General features: G+C 33.8%; 1 protein-coding gene across 1 annotated transcript; it reads right to left on the bottom strand.

The window, feature by feature from the left end:
- Positions 1–15,893: 15,893 nt before the first annotated feature.
- Positions 15,894–16,431, bottom strand: LOC131873620 (uncharacterized). The gene has a single exon (XM_059216536.1). It carries the CDS (start codon positions 16,428–16,430, stop codon positions 15,963–15,965), a length of 468 nt encoding a protein of 155 aa, XP_059072519.1. The 5' UTR covers position 16,431; the 3' UTR covers positions 15,894–15,962.
- Between the last annotated feature and the right edge of the window lie 992 nt (positions 16,432–17,423).

Genomic DNA, 17,423 nt, shown 5'->3' with positions numbered 1-17,423 from the left:
GAGTTATAAGCCTAATCTGGAATATCATAAAAAACCTAGATTCAAAAGAAATTAGGATAAATCATGCTATTATGATAGTGATGCTGATGATGATGAACCTGTAAGTGGAACTGGTAATGGAGCTTCCTCCAATAAGGATTGGGTTTTTATTGCTATCAAGGATGATTCTCCAGAACCTATCATTGAAATAACTCATACTGAGGAAAAGGATTTATCTACTAAAATATAAGAAAAGGATGAATGCAGGGTTATATACAGTGAATGCTCACATCACATGACTGGTGACAAGAGAAAATTTCTATCACTACAAGAATTTGATGGCGGATAAGTCAGATTTAGAGACAACAAAGCATGTAGGATCAGAGGGAAAGGAACAATATCATTGGATGGTAAGAATAACGCTAATAATTATTATGTTGAAGGCTTAAAGCATAATCTTTTAAGTGTAGGTTAGATGGTGGATAGAGGATTTCATTTACAATTCAAGGATGGAAAAGGTAAGATCATCAATAGATCTGGATTGGAAATTGCTTCCGGAAATCAGACCAATGGAAACATCTTTCATTTCAACTCTGGTGAGAAAGCTTGCTTGATTGCTAAGGTTGATGAAAGCCGATTATTGTTAGGATTGTTGACAGCCCCAAAGATATTGAGAGGGGGGGAGGTGAATCAATATCTAACCGGTTAGCAGAATATTTAAACTTATTAAGAACTTTGCATTCCAAAATAGTGTATCGGTAAATAAGAATTAATGTAGCAAATAAGAATAATAGAGACAACATAGAGAACACACCATAACACAAGATATTTAACAAGGAAACCTGGTGTGGCAAAAACCTCGGTGGGATTTGTGATCCACAAAATTCACTCACTGGCCAATGAATAGATATTACTTACAATGAGGGGCCTACACATGCAGGAAGGCCAAGTGCCTAGAGCACAATGTTCAATAAGAGTCACACTGACTACAAAAGTGGATTATGAAATCCAATACAATGTACAACTTCAAATCAACATCAACTATGCCAGGTTTAGTACTAGTTTAAGCTCATTCCATTACCAAAACCTTCGCTGTCAACTATATCACCTTATACACAATTTTCATACTTCCATACATTCTCTCCATGCATCCTTACTTCTCTAAAATGACCTATAAGATCTCATACATATATATGAGGTTTTTACAATATGCCATGTTGTCTTTTACAAAAGATAATTACATTTAAATACAATAAACAAAAGTTTATTCCCTGTCGGCTAGGGTGCCGATATGCATTGTTGCTATTGTCGGTGAAGTGTCTGCCGGTGTATGTAGATGTCTATTGCCAATGCCGGTAACTGTCAGTGGCTTATCAGATGAATACTAGCTGGTTGCCAGTTGGTTTCCATCAATGAAAATATCAACTATTCTCGTAAGAGTGTAGAATGCCAACAATCTCCCCCTTTGGCATTGATGGCAACACTCATGAGAAAAATCCAGAAACTGTTCCAAAAACCAAAGTCCAAAAAGTTTCCAAAAAGATGTGCTCCCCCTGAGCAAATGATCTCCTCTGAAGAAGTATTTTTCTCTCCACTACTCCCCCTTTGACATCAATGACAAAGGTTGTCAAAAATAGTCAAATGAGTGTAAAAATGTCACCTCCAAGTTTGTAATTGGTTGGTTACAATCTGGAATATATCTGCCAAAACCAAATTAAGACTCTGCATGAATCTATTGCTTTCATTCAGGATTGCATCGGTCTGCTAGATCGTGTTGATGAGATGATGCATGTGCTCTTCAGATGATCATTCTCCTTGAAGTAATGCCTTAGAGATTTCATTTCTCAGAGAGATTAGATTGTCCAACTTAGGACCAAGTTTGTATTTAAGTTCTCTAGCATTTGACTTAATCTTTGCCTTCTCTTTCTCAAATTTCTCTAATTTCTCCTCAAAACTTGCTATTTCCTACTCAATAATTGATATAGGTTTGGATGAAGCAATTATGTTATCAACTATGTAATCTATTTCTTTCTGTACTCTGTTTATCTCCTTTTCTATGTCCTTTGTCAAAAGATGTGGTTTGCATGTTTCTCTGTACAACTCTTTGTATTCCAAAATTATAGTGTTCAATGCCAGTAATAGTGTATTCATGTGTTCTGTGCACTTCTTTATTGTATGCTCAAATAATTTATCCTTCTCCTTTTCAACTTTCTCTTTGAAGGTTTCCTCATTCACCTTATCAACTGTTATTACATTGTCAACAATGAATTTCGATAATGTGTCCAATTTACCTAAAGAATCCTTTACATGATCTATGTTGCATTTTGGTGCAATCAATTTAAGAATTGGTATGGTGTCATCAATTTCTTTGTAGGCCAATGCATTATAGTCTGTTATCTTCTTGATTGAATCCAGGAGTACCTCTGTTACATTAGTAGGTCTGAATTCACTTGACGAAGTGTCAGATGTCTGACCTATTACCTTAATTACCTTTGTGCTTCCAAAATTTGTAACCAGTTTGCTTGTGTTAACTTCTGTTGGATCAGTCCGAGTTTGCATTTCAACAGGTAATGGTTTGTCTGATTGTTTAGGTGTCTCAGTGATTGTCGATTTCACTTCTTCAATATGTACCTCTACCTAAGTAGGTTTCTTTGTATGCTCAACTGTCGGTGTCTTAGACTTAGTAGGTTTCTCTATGCCAGCATCTATACCTTAAGTATTATTCCTAGTATCTAGTGGTTGCTCTGTTTGTAATGATTGCTCTATTGGGATCTCAACCTCAATAGTCTCTACCAGTTTTTTAGCAATGTTGCCATTATCATCCTTAAACTTTGTAGTGTCCTTGTCCACAACAATATTCACTTCCTGAGTATCCACATTCATGGTGAATAGTATTTCAGATTCAGGATTAGTGTCATCATGTGTGGTACCTTCACTGTCAGTAACTGGTGGATCATCAGTATGTACCGGTCTAGTATCCAAAGGTGGCGGTAAATTGTCAATGATCTTGATGTTTGGAATACCACCAATTATACCTCTCCCCTTTTCCTTATCCTTCTGATACACCTTGAATGTTTTCTTTGGCCAGTTCATTTCCTCTTGTTTTTCTTTTTCCACAAAAAACATATCCCATTTATCAGTAGTCTCCTCTGCAATCTCATTTACTCTACCTACCATAAAACTTACTTGTCGGTGACCACAAGCAAAAATGGATCCGTTAGCCTCACAAATTAGATCATCAATTTCCTGTTTTGAGTTAACTGGATGTACAACTAGAAGTTTTTCAACTTTTAGTTTCTTATCCAATTCCATCACTGCAATCCTTTTTGCATATAATCTTCTATATAGTTCATTAGGTAAATCATTCACTACTTTAATTAAAACCTTTTTGTATATGTCTAGATGTAAAATTATACTGTTCTCAATGCTTTCCTTGTCTGAATCTTTGAATGTGTTATACAATTTACTCACATTAGCCAAATTACCATCATCAATTATTTCATTAGTAAATTATCTAATGAAGGTATGACCGATTTCTGTTTCTTCTTGGGAGTTAGTTTCTTGGCCAGTTGCCTTACTTCCTGTTGTTTCTTCCTCAAGGTCCTTGTTATTTTGGATGAAGAAGAGGGTATCAGTGAAGGTTTTCTCTTCCTCTCAACTCTTTTGAATTCAGCTGGTATCTCACTGTCAGAAGATGTGCCAACTGGTGAAATGTGTGCCTCTGGTTGCAGTCCTTCCAGCTCACTAGCCCTTATCCTAGTAAAGTTCATAACATTTTCTTTGATTTCTTGTACCTTCTTTGATGCATCCCTAATATAATTTTCTCTTTTCTTCCTTTGCATTGTTTTCACACTACTCTCAATAGTTTCAACACTACCAAAAACTTGTTCTATTGGTTCTCTTGGTGCATCTAACAAGGCTTTTGTATATTTCTCAATAATGTTGAGATCTACCTCATAGCCCATTTAAGCTACCCATACAATCCTAGGAAGTACAACTTCCATCCATGTCTCATCCTTTTTGATGACAAAACATATGTCTTTGTCATATTTGTCCACTACACTCTGCGGTAGTCTTTCTCTAGTTTTTATTTTGGCTTGAAAAACTTTAAAGTATTCAGTTATAGTGTTGTTTTTTGTAGTTCCCATGCTGGTAAAAGCTTCCTGTAATTGTTTTCCTACCGGTATGTCATATCCAAAGTCTTTTGGTCCTATACCGGGAATTTCCCTAGTGAAATACAGCATTAAGCATACTAAAAGATTACCAAAGCGAAATGTCCCTTTCTTATCTCCTTTAATCTTTTTCAAATTATCAATGAGTTCATCTTTCAGCCATTCACACACATCAATCATTGCATTGTTGTTGACCATTTCATAAGCACTATTAATGCAAATACTAGAAATTCAATTAAGTTTGTTTGCATGTGTAGTCTTGTAACCAAGTATCATACTTATGAATCTCACATTGATGTCTTTGATGTCATTCACTCTTAGTGATCTACTGTCTGATCTTGCTCCAATTAGGGTCATTACTTTGTTGTTAGGAACTTTCTTTGTTTTGTTTGGTTTGTTGCCGGTTGAGGGTAAACCAGTTACTACCCTAATTGCTTGCCGAATAAATTTGTAGACAGAATCCAACCATAGAAATTCTCCATGTGCTCTACTTAGGACAATACTCACTACTTCTTCTGGAAATTCAGGGGTATTCAATATCTCAACAAAACCTAAAGTCTCCACAATCTTGTGTTCAGGTTTCACAATGCCATTTTCATCACAAATTATTGTTCTAAATATTTTCAACAATTCCTCAGAACCTAATTCTTCAATGTTGCAATGAATATAAATCCTAGGGTCTTCAGCATAAGCTACACCTTTAGGAATTTTTGAAAATGCACCTATGGAATCATCTTGCTTAGCTACTTTGGGAATTATCTTAAACACGGGCCTAGGGCGTTTTACATTTTCCACGATATTAGGGTTCACAATAAATTCAGGAGTAGAAGAAGAAGCCATTTGAAAAAAACCTTTAGCTACCTAACAATATCTAAATGCTTGAAAGAAATTGCTTCACACCTTCGCCTTGAATGCCTTAGCTCTTTTTTAGACTCTCTGTTGATTTCAATGCTCGGTGAATCAAAAATGAGGGAAATCCGATGATTTATAATGACTTTTCTCTCAACAACCACATTAAATTCTTGCCGGTTAAGTGAAAACTTAACACATCTACCAGTAAAGAAGAAATCTATCTTCTCACCATCAACCGAGGGTAATCTGTATGATATTCAATTTTCTACAATACCCCCAAAGGGTTACTTCTCAGTTGGATGAAGAATCTCCTGTTGGTGGAGGGTTACTTTGTTCTACCAGTGAAGAAATGGTCTCATCAACATTCTGATCTGTCTTCCTAATCCATTGTTTTAAAAATTCTTGCTTTACCTCATCTACCTTTTCTTTTCCTTTCAAACTAGATCCTTTATTATTTGTCGGTGAAGGCTTACTTCTACAGAATTTTGCAATATGTCCAATTTTGTTACAAGCATAACAAGTCACATTATTCCTCTGAATAGCTTTTCCATATCCTATGCCGGTTTGTGTTCTACATTGATTAGATAAGTATCCATATCTTCCACAAACATAATATTTCACATTCATTCTGCAGTTTTCTGAATTGTGACCAACTTTGTTGTATTTGGAACATTGACTGGTGGGTGAATTAATGTTTTGATTGTTTCTAAATCTACATTGATTTCCTTTATGATCATATTTGTTGCAATTGAAACATTTTCCATTAAACTTTTAAGCATTAGGTTGTCTTACCGATTTACTGTGATCATGATTGTTTGCAGTACCAGAACTTTCTCCAACTTCAAATCCAAGTCCATTAGTATCTCCATTTGGTTTCTGACTTTTTAGCATATCATCAAGTTCTTCTGAACTTTTCTTGAATTTCTCTTTCTGTTGATTTGCAGTAGCCAACTCATTTTCCAGAATTCCCTTTTGTCTCATAAGTTTAGTTTTATCATGTTGCATGTGAATCAGATCTGTCTTCAACATATCATTTTCATGACTGAGTCTTAGATTTTCATTTCCAGCATCATTGAGTCTCCTAGTCAATTCATCTTCATTCTTCTTTATGTCTTCAATGTCTTTACAAAACCTCATAGTCATATCTTGCATTTCATTCTTCATAGTACTGTTTTCTTGTCTCAACTTGTTCACAAGTTCATTAAGAGTTTTCTTTTCATCATTATCATTCTGCATCTTCTCATGAAGTTCTTTTCTTTTGTTTCAAGCTATAGTAATATTCTCCTGAAGTCCTTGAATGAATTCTTGTGCAGTCCTTAGATCATCTTCAAGTTTGATATTCTTCAACTTCTCTGCATCATAATCTACAAGAGCTCCTTCCAATTGTTTTCTTAAGTTCTCCATTTGTATCGGTGTCAGAATCTTCCTCAAGCTATTAGGGTTTTGAAAATAGAGGACTAGGCTCTGATACCAATTGTTAGGATTATTGACAGTCCCAAAGATACTGAGAGGGGAGGGGTGAATCAATATCTAACCGGTTAGCAAAATATTTAAAATTATTAAGAACTTTGCATCCCAAAACAGTATACCGGTAAATAAGAATAATAGAGATAGCATAGAGAACACACCATAACACAAGATATTTAACAAGGAAACCTAGTGTGGAAAAAACTTCGATGGGATTTGTGACCCACAATATTCACTCACTGGCCAATGAATAAATATTGCTTACAATGAGGGGCCTGCACATGCAGGAAGGCCAACTGCCTAGAGCATACTGCTCAATAAGAGTCACACTGACTACAAAAGTGGATTATGAAATCCAATACAATGTACTGCTTCAAATTAGCATCAACTATGCCAGGTTCAATACCAGTTTAAGCTCATTCCATTACCAAAACCTTCACTGTCAACTATATCACCTTATACACAATTTTCATACTTCGATACATTTCATACTTCCATGCATCCTTACTTCTCTAAAATGACCTATAAGATCTCATACATATATATGAGTCTTTTACAATATGCCATGTCGGCTTTTACAAAAGATAATTACATTTAAATACAATAAACAAAAGTTTATTCCCTGTCAGCAGGGGTACCAGTATGCATTGTTATAGTTGTCGGTGAAGTGTCTGCTGGTGTATGTAGATGTATATTGTTGGTGTCGGTAACTGTTGGTGGCTTACCAGATGAATACCAGTTGGTTGCCAATCAGTTTCCATGAATGACATCATCAACTATTCTCATAAGAGTGTAGAATGCCAATAGTTATGGCATAAGAGGATGTGTCATGTAAATTTTGATTACATAGTGAAGATCAATTCAATGCAGGCTTTTAGAGATTTGCCCAAAATTGTCAAACCTCATAATCCGATATGTGGAGAATATCAAATGGGTAAGCAAGTCAGAACTTCTTTTAGAAGCATACATGATAAATCTAATGAAATTCTTGATCTTATTCATACTGATTTGTGTGGACCGAAAAGGACTAAAAGTTTCCAAGGTGATAAATACTTTATGTTACTTATTGATGATTATTCTAGAATGATGTGGGTAGCATTTTTTAAAGAAAAATCTGAAGCTTTAAAGAAATTCAAAAGCTTTAAAGCTATGGTTGAGACTGAGACAGGACTGAAGATAAAGTGTTTGAGATTAGATCAAGGTGGTGAGTTTACATCTGGTGAACTCAATAACTTTTATGAGAAGAATGGAATCAAAAGACAACTTTCTGCATCTAGGACTCCACAATAGAATGGATTAGTGGAAAGGAAGAAAAAAACCATATTGGGTGTGGCAAGGACTATGATGACATAATCTAATTTATTTGATATTTGTTGGAGGGAAGTTTTCAATATAGCTGTATACACTTTCAATAGAGTACACACAAAGGGTGATATCGGTAAGACTCCTTATGAATTATGGTTTGGTCATACTACTACTATCAGATATTTTAGAATTTTTAGAAGTAAATGTTACATTAGAAGAGATGATGCATTGGGAAAATATGATCCTAGAAGTGATGAAAGAATATTTTTGGGTTATTCTGCCAAGAGAAAAGAATACATATGTTATAACAAAAGATTGAATAGGATAACAAAGAGCATAAATGTCAAGGTGGATGAACATGGCAGTAATCAAATAAGATCATATGACTGTGGACCAAAAGATGAATTTATCAGACTTGAACCGGTAATGCATGAAGCTGCTCAGAATAGTGAATTTGTCTCCGGTAACATCAAAAAACTCAACTGTGACAGAGGAACAATAGAAAGAGTCAGTAAATCAAGAAAATTCAAAGACTCCCAGGTATGTGAAACTAAATAATTTTGAAGATCAGATCATAGGAGATAAAAGAAAATGTGTGATGACTAGGAGAAGGCTAGCTATTGAAGAGGTATGTTTGATTTCTCAAATTGAACCGTAATCATTTATTGAAGCAAGTAAAGATGAAAATTGGATAAAAGAAATGGAAGAAGAATTAGATCAGATTGAAAAGAATAAGACATGGGAACTAGTTCCTAGACATAAAGACAAAAACATTATTGAAACTAAATGGGTTTAGAGTAATAAATTGATTGAGGAAGGTCAAATTGTTAGGAGCAAGGCTAGATTGGTTTGCAAAGGTTATTCACAGGAAGGAGTTGATTATGGTGAGACTTATGCCCCAATTGCAAGAATTGAAGCGGTAAGACTTTTTCTTGCTTATGCTGCACACAAGAGCTACAAAGTATATCAGATTGATGCCAAATGCACATTTCTAAATGGAGATCTTGAAGAGGAAGTCTACATTGAGCAACCTGATGGAATTTCTTTATCAGAAGACAAGGACATGGTTTGCAGATTGAAGAAATCTTTGTATGGACTAAAACAAGCCCCAAGGGCATGGTATGCTAGATTAGACAAACATCTTTGTAAGCTTGGTTTTAGCAAAGGTAATGCTGATAGTAACCTATATTAAAAAATTGAGCATGATGACATATTGATCATTCAATTCTATGTGGATGATATCATTTTTGGAGGAGAAGATAGTCTATGTATGAAATTTGCTGATTAAATGAAAAATGAATTTGAAATGTCTATGATTGGTGAGATGAAATTTTTCTTAGGTTTACAGATTACTCAGACTGATAAAGGTATTTTCATTTGTCAAACAGAGTATGTGATGGAGTTACTTAAGAAATTTGGACTTGAGAATTCCAAACATGTCAGTACTCCTATGATAACCGGTTGCAAATTGTCAAAGGATAATGAATCCCCTAGAGTGAATCCAAGTAGAAAATCAATGATTGGTGGATTGCTATACTTAACTTAGAGTAGACCTGATATTATGAATGTTGTTTGTATTGCCTCTAGATTTTAGTTAGATCTTATATAAACTCATGACATTGTTGTTAAGAGGATATTCAGGTATTTGGTAGGTACAATAGACCCTAGGTTATTGTATCCAAAGAATGATGACTTTAGATTATGTGCATATATAGATTCTCATTGGGCTGGAGATGTGGATGTTAGGAAGAGAACTACCAACGGTGCATTCTTTCTTGGGAAGAAGTTGGTTCATGGCTTAGTAAGAAACAATTAGGTACTTCATTATCTACTATTGAATCGGAATATGTAGTTGTTTCTACCAACTGTACTCAGATTTTATGGATGAAACAAATGTTAAAAGATATAAGGGTAAGTTATGATGAGCCTATTGTTATTCACTATGATAATACTACTGCTATTGATATGTCAAAGAATCTGATATTTCATTCCAAATCAAAGCACATTTTTATAAGGTACAATATCTTGAAGGAAAAGGTTGAGGCAAAGGAAGTCAGATTGGTTTATGTGCCTACTAAGGAGCAGATTGTAGATATTCTACCTAAAGAATTGCCTAAAGATACTTTTGAATATCTCATAGATCAGTTGGGGGTTACCAACCCTTCGAAAGAGACTTAGAGATGGAGGAATGCATCAATCCAATAATCTTATCAGATATTTTCTTTGATCCAAGTTGATGAGATGATGCTACTACTCAGGGGGAGTAGTCAGTTGTTTGGTTCAGTATTTTTTATTTGGTATCCATCCTTTGTCATCGATGTCAAAGGGGGAGAGGTGGTATTCATGTGAAAATCAGTCACATCTTTGAGGGAGATTGTTGGTATTCCTTGGCACTTAGATATTTTTCACATTCAGTGTTGCCATCAATACCAAAGGGGGAGATTGTTGGCAATATGTTGGATCTGGTTAAGTGTTGTCATTGATGTCAACACTATATCTCGGTTGGACCTATCCCAGTTAGTCTTGGTGATCATCTTGGTTTTGGCTATGATTGTGATCCAGTATGATCATATCTCTGGAATCAGTTTTGGATGCTTACTCTGGATGGTTATCTATTTTCCATATTTTTTCGGTTCATGTTTTGGTGCTCTGGTAACTATCACTTATGTTTCTGATTGGTATTTTCCAGTACCGGTTAGCTTTACCGGTATGTGATATTTAGTGTTTTAGTCAGATGATTTTGGTCTGGCTTATGGAATCATTTTCTATCTTGATGAAGGTGCTTCTTGATCATATTTCAAGTGTTTTGTGACTTTGCATTGGCTGGCATGCTGTTATGGTGGTCCTATTTGGATCCTGTTAGACTTTTTGTGTTACTTCATTAAGGGTTTCTACTGGTTGGTGAAGCATGCTCGATTTTGGTCTTAGCAGAATTTCTGATAGATGAAATTGTTTGGTTACTTGACTTAGGTCCATGCTATGTAATGTAAATCATAATATTGGTCCAATGATATCGTGTAATGTAATTTTTATTATTATGGGTTTAAGGGTTTAGGGTTTAGTTGACCTTGTCAATAAGGTTGATGATCTGTATTTATAGGTGACTTACTCATGTAATTTGTATATTGATGGATGGATGGAATTGATGGTTATGTCTACATTATCAGAGGAAGTTTTATGTGTGAACAAGTGATATATCATTTGGTGAAGGTTTTTGTATTGTAGGGAAGACATCTGTGCTTAACCAGAACTGTATCAAGCATTAGGAGATGCTACTTTCATAGTTCATTCTCTCAGGATTGTAGTATGATGTTTTTGTAAGTCAGTGAGACTTCTTTTTGTGATGAGCAGTGAGCTCTAGGACATTGGCCTGATTGCAAGTGCAATCCCCATTGTAATTTCACATACTATTGTAGAAGTATTATCTAATTGTGGGTAGGGTTTCCCACCGTGGTTTTTCCCTTTATCATGTTTTCCACATAAAAATATTGGTGTTGTGTGTATTGTTCTTTCATGTTCTATCCTTCATTTTGTTGGTTTCTTTGTGCTCTGGTTTAATGGTTTTGATATGCATTAGTTCTAATTTCTGATTTTAAAGTGATTCAATCCCCCTCCCATCTCAGTTTACTCCCGGTATCATATTTGTCTAACAATAAATGCCAAAAGATGTAGAGGGTATAAACATCTATTGAATATCCCTCATTTGGGTAATATATTGCAAAAGACATCAAGGGAGTGTGATGTAATTACATTGAAAATCTACCTTGCATAAGGGCCATCAGGCATTGAATATCATGGATGGTGACTTAGGATGATAATCTATTTGAACTATGCAAATGACATGGGACCTGCAACTAAAATAGAAGTAACATTTGGGCCTACAAAATAATATTTGTATCAGATATTATGATAAAGGACAGAATGTATGCTACAGGTAATTGCAAATATGTTGGTAATATAAAGGTGTAGTAAAGTAGAAACTTTAATTTTTTCACTTGGGAGAAAATATTTTCACCAAAGAAGGGATAGAACAAAGCAAGTACTTTAGCTAATAAGAAATATTTTTAGTAAAAATGTGAAAATTGTAAAATTGCAAAGTGGGACTTTTTCACTTGAGCAAGGAATGAAAAGTTTTCATTTCATCTAAAGGGGGCATTTTTCAGAAAATCTGAAGGCTATTTACAGAGGATAAAGTGATTTTCTTCCAAAGAGGAACATTTTTTGAGTAAGGTAAAGGTGCAGTGAAAAGTACAAAGGTGAGCTCTTGCAACAAGTGCGACAAGAGATAAAAGTGGAAGAATTTTTTAGGTGAAGACAAGGTGGAGTGGACAGAGGTGCAATGAAGAGATTTTCAATCAATGCAGAAATTGAATTGATAGGTGATTGTAAATGACACATTTTCAGATTTTGGCATCATCCAACAAGGTGAAGATTTTGAATTGAGCAAGCAACCTGAGGTATATTTTCTCCATATTTTCAAAGGCTTAAGTGGGCTCAAGGAAGAGAGGACAACCAATCAGAGTGAGGTACAGATTTCATGATGGAGGACAAGTCTTTCCAGAGTGTCCTTTAGGGTTTCTTTAGGGTTTCTTCTCTTTAGTATATCTTTCTCTTCTCTTCTCATTTTTTAGGCATTCTGAATATAATTTTCATTCTAGAAGCAAGGCTTCCATGGGTATAGTGCAAGATTTTTCATGACAGCTTAGTGTTAATTTTTCAGTTTGTAGTATTTTGGTATTTTAGTAGTTTGTAATATGACTACAAGCATATTTAAAGGTTTCATTTGTAGCTGTCTCTCTTGTATGCACACTATTTTATGGAATGAAGTGACCAAGGTTCTTTTTCTTTGTTTCTACAAGTCAGATGTTTACTTTTTTCTCTTCTTTTCTTCAAGGAATAAATTAATTTGCTTGTCACAAAGTAGAGAAATAGTGTTGTGTGTATGAGATTCTCTAGCATGGTTGTGGATAGAAGTATAAAGGAGAATGAAACTGTAATGCACTAGCATTTCAAGCCCAAATGGTTACATGTTACCTTGTTTGGATACAAAATGTACATATGGTTAAGTTGACTCTGCCACCCGTACAAGGCACTGGTCAGGGTTGTTGCTTTCAATTTTTCTGAATCTTTTCATTATCAAAATCATTTCATTTGTGCATTTCCTTTCACCATTAGGAGTAGAAGTATAGTAGAAACCTCCTCAATGAGTTGTGAGATGCTTACAAACTAAGGTTAAAGCCATAGCTAGGAGTTTATCCATCTTCCTTAGTATCTTTCATTGAGATGATCTACTGTAACATGTAATGTCAAGAGTGTTTGAAGTTGTAAGTTATAGGACATTGCATAGGTTCACCTGCCTTGGTCTCACGAAGCCAAAAGAGTAGGAGATCTCAATCTTGTGACTGAGTCTTGTGAAGTTGGCCAAAACCCTTCCCCCAGTTTGTCTCTATGAGTTATTGACAATTCCTCTAGGACTCAAGGACTATTGGTTTGGGAACGAACACCTAGTTGACATTGGTATTCTAGCACAATTGAATAACATTGAATGAGACAAGTAATAGGCTATCTACAATTACATACCTTTCACATTTGTGTTGATATTGTTATTCATGTTTGTATCACATGAAGATTTGTAGATGTACTAGTTTATATATTGCATCATAAAAGTACTATTAGAGTAGGTTATTATCTATTTGAAATTAAGCACTTAAGATTTATCTATGCTTATAAACTGAGAGGCCAAATATTTCATTCTACTAAATAGATTGGAGAGCCAACATTTCTATGGATTTAAATACATAATAGAAATTAAATAGAAAATAGATTGACAAGAAATAAAGTTAAAATCAAAAATCAAAAAATTACTTGTTAACCTTGACATATACAATATATCAAACTTTAAGATTTCTTAAAAAAATATAATTCATGACTTCAAATTCTTATCTACCATATTAACAAAAGAAAATAACAATACTATAAATAAACAAAAAAAATTATTTGACCTAGATTGATGAGATGGTAAATAAGACTAAACTTATTAATTTTGTTCAACTATAGAGTATAAAAGATATCAAAGCAATAGCAGATATACTTTATAAAAAAGGAAATAATCAAATAAATAGTAGGTAATTGTTGATTTAAAGCTAGTTATGTAAAAAGTAGACAATAGTTGGTAATCCTATAAGCAAGCCTATCCATGTCCATGCAATTCTATGTATGTGCATGTGAATGACTACCGATATTCTATGCATGTGCATGTGAATGACTACCAATATTCTTTTTATGTGCATGTCGATATCAATGATGTTTGATTGATTTGTTTTGACTAATGTAAAAATAAAAAAAACAATAACCATATAGGCAAAAGACATTAAATAATGGAATTACACTTTTATCTATCTTCTATTATGCATCTCCTATAAAAGAAGTATTTTATGGTTTCTATTTAAATGTGATGACATCAAATTATTCTCAAATTGATTAAAATTATGGACATAGATTGTTTATGTTAATATTAACTGGCTTGCTTAATGTATAATGCCTATCATAGGCCTTAGTAAGTCAATGCAGTATCTATTTCTTATTATGTTTCTCCTATAAAAGAATTATTCGACGGTTTCTATGCAAAAGTGATGACATGAAATCCTCTAGAGCTTATTAGGATTATGAACATGGATTGTTTATGTTAGCATTAAACAACATACTTAATGTACAATGCCTATCATAAGCCTTTGTAAGTCAATGTAATTTTCAATGGATTATAAGAGAGAGGTCATTATAAAGTATTGTGAAAAAAGAGAAATGATATTTATGAGAATGCAAAGTATATATTAAACTTTAGATTAAAAAATAGAGGTAAATCAAATTTGAAATATGGGCAAAATGTAAATCTTGAAGGCAACAAAAGATTGAGAGAGAAGAGAGTGATTAGGAATTAAAAAATGTAAACAACCAATATTTCTAAATAAAGATATATGGAATAGACACAGATTACAAAATAGAATAACATACAAATTTAAGATATGAAATCAGAATTGTAACTCTAAAAAATGTAATGTAAATATAAACTCTATCTAAAAAAACCAAGACATGTAGGATTAGTCAGCTTATATCTTGTGATGGACAGCTATGAGCAATTGATATTATTTGTATTGCAATACTAAAATACTGAAAATAAATTTAGCATAAATGTAACTAATTGGATCAGTAAAGAATGAACATAAGCTAATAAAAATTATTTAATATGTTTTAGCTCTGACTAAAGACATGATTTTTTATGTTATAAGAATATATTAAGAAATTTATCAATCAATTTTTCTATTAAGATTCAACAATGAAAACAATATAATTATATAAAAACTGTTTGAAACTTGACTTTTAAAAACAAATTTCTAAACTATTTATTTATACTAACACTAATCAATTATTAATTGCGCTGACATTTTGTAGGCTACTGCCAAGAAAAGAAACACATCCAACCATAGTTGGAGAGACGAAAAGAATCACTTCAAAAAAAACATAAAATTTATTCCTTTTACTTGGAGAAACCACGATTGTACTCTGTCGATTGTAAACGAAGTTACTTACTATGGGAAAAAACAAGCTTTTCAATTTAACTTGCTACCAAAGAAAATACAAACTACTGATCTTTTATGGACTAGTCAAAATCCCCTATTCTAAAACACCGAATTTTTGTTAAGCATGACGCACTGTTGATTTCTTCAAAATTTGTTTGATGGTATCCACTCGCTCATTCTGCGACAGACGCCTGCAACACAAAAAAATTGAAGGACAAATATTATCACAAAAGAATGCTGAGCCGATCCAGCACGTGGAGATGACGATATTCCTATAATTAAGAAATCTTACCTTGCCTGAAAACCAAAGATGCCTCCAGAATCTCCAGTGCCTCAAAAATGTTAATATTATTACTAAAATCTCATTAAAAGTAGTGCATCGTAGCAAAATTGAATCCCTCCTTAAATACACCAATAAATGTTAGTATTATTATTAAAATGTCGTTAAAAGTATTCCATTCTCACAAAACTAAATCCCTAATAAAATCCACCATTAGATTCGCCCCAAGAAATTCGAAATGAAACTAAACACTGACCTTTTTTCTATCAACAATTGCAGCCCGCTCTTGAAGGTCTGTTAAATCTTTAATATCGAACTGATTGAGTAACATTATACTCGTGATAGTGGATTTCCGCTGCTGGTGCTGATATTGTGAGTGATGCTGATATTTTGAGTTGTGCTGCAATAAGACTGACTCCTGCTAATTTTTGGAGTTGAGAGATAGCTGGAAACGTAATATTTTCTGCCCTCAATCTTAAGAAAGTTATTAGAGTGCTTGGTCCTAAGAAAGTTATTAGAGTACGTGGTTATAAATTTGGGGTCAAGCAGCTGGGATTTATCCGTGCTCATAAACTGAGTGGGTAGTTTTTCCATGCTATCATACAGATTAGAGATAGAGCCAATATTTCTATTGGATTCAAAATCATACAGTAAATTGAGGACAGAACCGATGGGCATAGAAAGAAAACTAAACAGAAAATCAACGAACTCTTTACCAGCCTCCGCATATACGATACGTTGAGTTTTAGTATTTATGAGAAAGCGTACAGTCATGGCTTCAGAAGGCTTGACTGCCATTTTAAAGACGGAAAGTAACAATACTAGAAAAAACTAACGAAAGAAATACTAGACGTCGATTGACGAAAGTGAGAATTCCTTGTTGAATAGAGATTATAGGTTTTAAAGACAGTAATTGATCCATCTTTTTGGCGCCCAAATTAGAGATTCGACGTTGAGATTGCGATTTGGTGCAATCCATACGGTAAAGTATGCTCCAATCTATACAGTACACGTCTGCTTCAACCATTAATGGTGATGTCAGATCTTCACGCCTCACGCCTTCAGTTACTGTTCGTTGTCTTCGAGAGGGTGTCAGATCTTCATGTTTTTTTTGTTTTCGAGAGGATTTGGCAGTCCAGGAAGATCTTCATCATTTGTCTTCGTATGAAGAGCATATTTTTGAGAATGCTTCTTTCCTACGCCAATCTCCTCACGTCTCTCCTATCTGTGCACTCATGCGGATACCCCTCGATAATGGGGCACCGTCTCTTCAGCCACCACCATCCACCATTATAAACATCCGTGGCCTCTGTGAGATTTGTCGGAAAATTTAGCTGGTAATTTTGAATGTTTAATATGAGAATCTGTTCGGTAACCGTATCAGATATAACTTTTTTCAATGGTATATTTATGCTTCCTTCATTTAATTAAATTTATAATGTGGTTGTTCAAATAATTAGGATAGATATTTATTTTGAGTTCTAATTTTGTAAATTTTAATTGAGTTCTCGTAATATTCATATATCTAATTGAAACTTAATTTTAATTGAACAACAGTCTTCTGTAACCTTATTTTAATTTTAATTTTAACATGAATTTTAATCAAAGTCGAAATATAATCTTACAATTAAGTTAAAAGTGATCCCAATAAATATGAAAGATTTTGACAAAAAAATTAAATATGATATCTCAATACTTTTAGTGTTTACTATTTTTGCGATGTTCTGCATAAAAATTTGTAAAATTTGTAACTGATTATCATACTTTGATATCCATAATGTATAGGATACA

The sequence above is a fragment of the Cryptomeria japonica genome, chromosome 2, assembly GCF_030272615.1.
Source record: "Cryptomeria japonica chromosome 2, Sugi_1.0, whole genome shotgun sequence".
Lineage (NCBI taxonomy): Eukaryota > Viridiplantae > Streptophyta > Pinopsida > Cupressales > Cupressaceae > Cryptomeria > Cryptomeria japonica.
Note: the sequence above shows the minus strand (reverse complement) of the source record. Positions and strands in the feature narration are given on the sequence as shown.

Bases quoted from the DNA above. Each gene is read 5' to 3' on its own strand.
- LOC131873620 (XM_059216536.1), bottom strand. From the start codon at position 16,430: ATGGCAGTCAAGCCTTCTGAAGCCATGACTGTACGCTTTCTCATAAAT.